Source organism: Cyprinodon variegatus, unplaced genomic scaffold, assembly GCF_000732505.1.
Source record: "Cyprinodon variegatus isolate N-32 unplaced genomic scaffold, C_variegatus-1.0 Scaffold22, whole genome shotgun sequence".
In the NCBI taxonomy this organism is placed as follows: domain Eukaryota; kingdom Metazoa; phylum Chordata; class Actinopteri; order Cyprinodontiformes; family Cyprinodontidae; genus Cyprinodon; species Cyprinodon variegatus.
In genome coordinates this window covers 856,088-861,174 of record NW_015150475.1, presented here as the reverse complement: position 1 = coordinate 861,174, position 5,087 = coordinate 856,088, and the positions used below count along the sequence as shown (strand labels likewise).

The window sequence follows — 5,087 nt, the reverse complement described above, 5'->3', positions numbered from 1 at the left end:
CTCTTTCTGGATGCCTCTGCAGATCACTGTCTGGAGCGGGCGAACAGCTCTCTCAACCAGGGGGAATCCTCATAAAGACGAGGGTCACCCAGTAACTCTGAGGTCCTCTTGTAGAAGTAGTAGTACAACACAGATGCTACAAAGATAAAAAAAAATATAATACATTTGTGAGATTTTAACCTAAAAAAACTATTAACATAACATAATTTTCAAACAGTGGTCGATTATTTACATTTGATTATGTTTGATTTCACCTGTAGGAGAAATAGCTTCTCAGAAGATGGACTTGTTTTTTGCCAGAAGTGGACTAGCTTGTGCTCCAGCTGGCCTTAAATAATCCAGCAATGGTTCTAGCTAAAGTTATATTGCTAGTTCTGTTATTTACATGTATGGGAGGACGTGATGGTAAAAAGTTCAATCAATCGCATTGAGTCAGGTTATTTTGACCTGCCACCAGTTCCGGAGGAAACAGGAGGACGTCTGGAACAGTGAGTTGTTTATGAAAAGCTCGTTGGCTAAGAGCGCAGACATATGTATGAATTGGAATAGAATAAAAATGTGTGACTTTGTCCAATGTTTTGGAGATTCATCTGTCGATTGTGAGACGACTGTTTTGTGAAAATTAATTGTCTCAGAAAGATGAAAGAACTGCTTCATTAATTTAAGAGAAAACAATTATTCCATAATCACTGATTTAGTTTTGAGCACCTTTCTTTATTTATTGACAGTATGCGTCTTTAAATTACCCCTTGGATTGGAGAGGCTAACTTTGCTAGACATCCAGAGACAAAACAAGGGGAAATCCCTTTGAGACAACCAGGATCTAACAGTGAGCCGGATTAAACATAATTACCACTAAACCCGATAAAGCCTGTCATAATAAACACAGATCTACCAGTGAGTTTGCTCACAAACATTACTTATAAACAATTAAAAATAGCCTGTTGAAAACAAAACCAACTGGACTGTAAAGCATTTTATCATCTGATACAAGCAGGAAAGCACAATCAAATTGGGATGTGATATTACAGCCATGTCTACCACGTCTCCACATGGGAATCAAACTGTATGGCATGGGGCCAGCTTCCTTACAAGATGTTAAGAACAGCTGTGATTTTTCTCTCAGTGATATATTGAGACTATAGACAAAAACATAAATGGTATTTTAAAATATGAGTAGAATTCCTATAAAGTCTCAATTATTTGTTCAGTTTAGAGCATTTATTGAGTTTTTTTTTTTTAAACAAATGTACATTTTCTAATATTTAAGGTTCTGACCTTGAAAACAACAATTCTTTTTTTGTATGATGTATCATGTTCCAACCTCAAATATCAGTGTATTTTGGGGAGGATATAAAATAAAAGCTGAAAAGCAACATATAATGTTGAAGTTTAAACAATTCTTAAAAAGTAAAGTGTGGTGTACAGTTGGCTGCCTGGGTTAGATCATTGTCTTACTGATAGTGCCTGGTTTCATCTTCATCTTCCTGGTTGATGACAGCAGATTTTATCGATAATTTCTTAGTATATTTTTCAAATCATCTGTCCCTCAATGAGCCTTCAAACCCCATACCATGATGGTTTCCCCTCTGAATGTCTGTGTTGGTATGGTGTTTTTGCGCTTTTTTCAAAACCCAGACTGGGTTGTCTAAGCACTTTGGTGTGCCAAAATGTTGTAATCAGGCTTCAACAATTTTTTTTCTACAGAGAGTGTCTTGCAGGCTTTGAGCACAATCAGGAAATGCAGGTAAGCACATCATTTTCAGAGACATGTCTGATGTCACGGCTCTTAGATCCTCTGGGAAACATCTAGTCCTGTAGATTTATGGCTTCAATGGTTTTGGAAAATGATCCTTTTTGGTTTTGCCCATCATGTCATTGTCTCTTGTGTGACACCTTGATTATGACTAAAATTTCTCTGGGCCTTTCAATACAGTTTTTCAGTCTGAATTGCAGATTAGTGTTTGAAGTACTGATGGATTTGAACTGATTTCACCTCTTACAGTACCTCTCTGAACCTGTGATGTGTTCAGTGATTCTGCCTCCTCTACTTCTATTTTATGAAACATATTTTTTAATTAATGAACTTCTACGACTTGTCCTATAAGCATTTGTAGAGTTAATGGTCCAGCTGTCTAATATTTATTTTACCAGGCACAATTAGTGACTTTGGCACCATCTGGTTGCATTTGATGCTATCTAGTGGTTTTACACCTGAGGAACTTTTTAAATGTCTAATTTTAAATGAAATTAAAGATTTAATTTCTTCTTTTCTACCCTATTCATAGATATTATTTTGTCTTGGTCTACCACATGAAATATTAATAAAATACTTTAAATATGACAAAATTTCAAAAGCTTCATGCAGCACAAGTACTTTTTATTGGGACAGCATTACTCTTGTAATGCTGTCCCAATAAATGGATAAAATCTATACTCTACAGAAGGTTAAATGAAATTGGCATCTCACCAGATCTTTGAAACACAAACAGCACCTGGAGACCATCTGTCCAAATGAATCTGTTTGTGTTTAACCAGCGCTGATTCTGAAAATAATGTGGAAAAAAAAGGTTTATTACTGAAAAAAAGCTGATTGTTGGAAAAACTTTAAATCATGTCACAATCTCTGCATCAAACTGTCCATATCAATGCATTTTTTTGCACCATGTTTTTTTTTCTCTCCCAATGTTTACATTTGATCACTGCTGCACTTTAAGAAATGCAATTGTCATTAGAGCTGTACAAAACGAAAATTATTTTTTTTACAATAAAGTTTTGTCTAAGTCTAGGTCTAAGTCTTATTAATAATAATAACAATAATAATAATACTTTCAGGTTAAGCTTTCAAGCTCATCTTTTAGTTTCCATCTCTTTAAATCAAAGATAATGTTTCTGCTAATTTGTTTTTCATTCCAAAGAGTCCCTACTAAAAGGTCCCTTTTGTTGTTTCCATACATTTATGTGTTTACCATAAGCCAGGAATGAAGTATGATACTGAAGGTCAAGTAGAGAGTAGAGAGCAATAGCAGGGCTCTGAACCGCTCCAGCAGGATAGCGACCAGGCCAACCTGGAACACGTACGTGTTGAACAGCATCAACAGAATGATGATCATGTTAAACAGGATACAAATGTCCTGCATGCTGTGGAAGAAAAAATATACAACGAGCAGACATGAAGAAAACAAGGACAGATAACTACCCCAGTGCCATTAAAAGCATGCTATTTAAATTATTATTTTTTTTTTCACCTCATATTAGTTTCACCCCTACTGCTACTCGGCTAAATCCCAGAGAAAGTTTGACTCACATAAAAAGCACCAACTGGACAGCCGGTTCAGTTCTCAGCAGTTCGCTGAAGGAGTTGACAAATAGGTCAAAAGAGAGCAGACTAAGCTGAATCAACAACACAAGGGAGTAGTTGCTGGCATGAAGCATCTCCGACCCATAGGCAGGGTGCCCAGGCGGATTGTGGTTCCACTGCGGATCCAATACTGCAGCACTCTTTCAATCCCACTACAGAGAAACATCCACCTGGACTCTGCAGATGTGACTGTCTGGATGCCTCAGGGAGACCTTCGGGTTGTCCTGCTCTGCAGAATGCAGATAAAGTCTGTTTTATGTGACATTAGTGCTTCATTCCATGATTCTTTAATCAGCTCAGTTTACTTTGGAAGAACTGAAGCACTCTCAGAGAGGAAGGCAAGCCTTGGTTTGGAAATGAGCAACATGTTAGTTTTGATCACTGTAGATCCTGCAGATGCAGCTGAGAGCAACTTGCAGACTTGCATATTAGAACTGGCCAGACATCAGATTCCTGAGGAGTAAATTGCTGATATCCTGTGGAGGGAAACAAAAGGTTAATAATCTACTGCAGGTAGAGATTTAATGTTGGCATTTCTTTATATAGAAAGTTCTTTTTTTTTATTTCCTATGACTTTAAATAGAACAAATGTGAATTGGCTGTAGTTTGTTATTTTGACTTCATACAGTAGAAAGAAAGTAGAGAAAAAAATATTGACATTTAAATTACTCAGATATATATTTAGCATTTAAAACTCCAAAAAATAAACTTTAACAGTTACTGCAAGATCTCTAAATATTTATTTTCCTGCTAAAATATTTAGCAGGAAGCTGTCCTTTGGAGAACGTATTTCTTCCAGGAGTAGAAAGAATAAAGATTTCTTGATGCAGAAGAAAATGGAAACCTTTTTTCTGCAATTTTCCTTTCCTATGAAGGTGCTTTCAAGCCGGATCTGTAACACTGACACCTGGTGGATCCTCTCACTAATGATCCCAGTATTTATAGCTCAGTACAAGCATGACAGGTGTGAGAAAGATTAGGGCTGCTTCCAAACACTCAGCCACAGAAGTGAAGGCTAATTACTCTTGAAAGCTGGCCCAGTCAGATATTAGGTTAGTGGCTTATTTGCATTCAAAACTGCACATAAAACATGCAGATAAATAAAGGCGTCCAATGTTTCTGACCACTATTACTGCTTTTAGAGATTTCTTTTAAAAAGGAGATGTTATCTCACGCTTTAATTTGCCTAAACCTTTTAATAGAAAAACAAAAAAAACTGTTCTGACAATAAATTCCATCTGAAAAACACTTGTGTAACTTTGTAGTCCATTGCTGTTGTCATTGCGTTTTCTGCCTACAGTTTTAAGAACTGTTCTTCCACATCTTCCATAAATGTTTTAATTTTCTTATTCCAATACATACACCGATAATGTAATACTTAACAGCTAAAAATTATACTCACTTGTTTTTCCTAAAGCAAAAAAAACAAAAAAACAAACAAACCTGTAATTGAAGATTAAATTGTGCTGCTGAAGCCTTCTGTCTCGCTGAGGGATGCATGTGTGCAGAAACAGCAAAGTGTGCTGCAGACTGACAGCTTGTGTCCTTGTAGCAGCTTTTATCCCTTCACCCCTCTAATAAACACGCAGGAGATTTGTGCCACGATGTGCTCCAGAGCACTGTTTGTAACAACAAATGATGTTGAAATGGTATTTATTTTATGCTCACAATTAAAAAAATGTTGAATTAGTTTTAGTTCTCATTAGATGATAGAGAGAAGTGTAAC

General features: G+C 36.3%; 1 protein-coding gene across 1 annotated transcript; it reads right to left on the bottom strand.

Annotated features, from left to right (window-relative positions):
• Window positions 1-23: 23 nt before the first annotated feature.
• Window positions 24-3,468, bottom strand: LOC107095339 (transmembrane protein 138-like). Its single transcript, XM_015391386.1, has 4 exons — window positions 3,308-3,468; window positions 2,970-3,141; window positions 2,471-2,546; window positions 24-136 (listed from the first exon to the last, which is right to left on the bottom strand). Exons 1-4 carry the CDS (start codon window positions 3,433-3,435, stop codon window positions 24-26), a joined length of 489 nt encoding a protein of 162 aa, XP_015246872.1. The 5' UTR covers window positions 3,436-3,468.
• Between the last annotated feature and the right edge of the window lie 1,619 nt (window positions 3,469-5,087).

Coding starts and splice junctions, on each gene's coding strand:
- LOC107095339 (XM_015391386.1), bottom strand. CDS start 3,435: ATGCTTCATGCCAGCAACTACTCCCTTGTGTTGTTGATTCAGCTTAGT. Junction 2,547..2,969: donor TACTTCATTCCTGGCTTATG/GTAAACACATAA, acceptor CATTATTTTCAG/AATCAGCGCTGGTTAAACAC. Junction 137..2,470: donor GTTTGTGTTTCAAAGATCTG/GTGAGATGCCAA, acceptor TTATCTTTGTAG/CATCTGTGTTGTACTACTAC.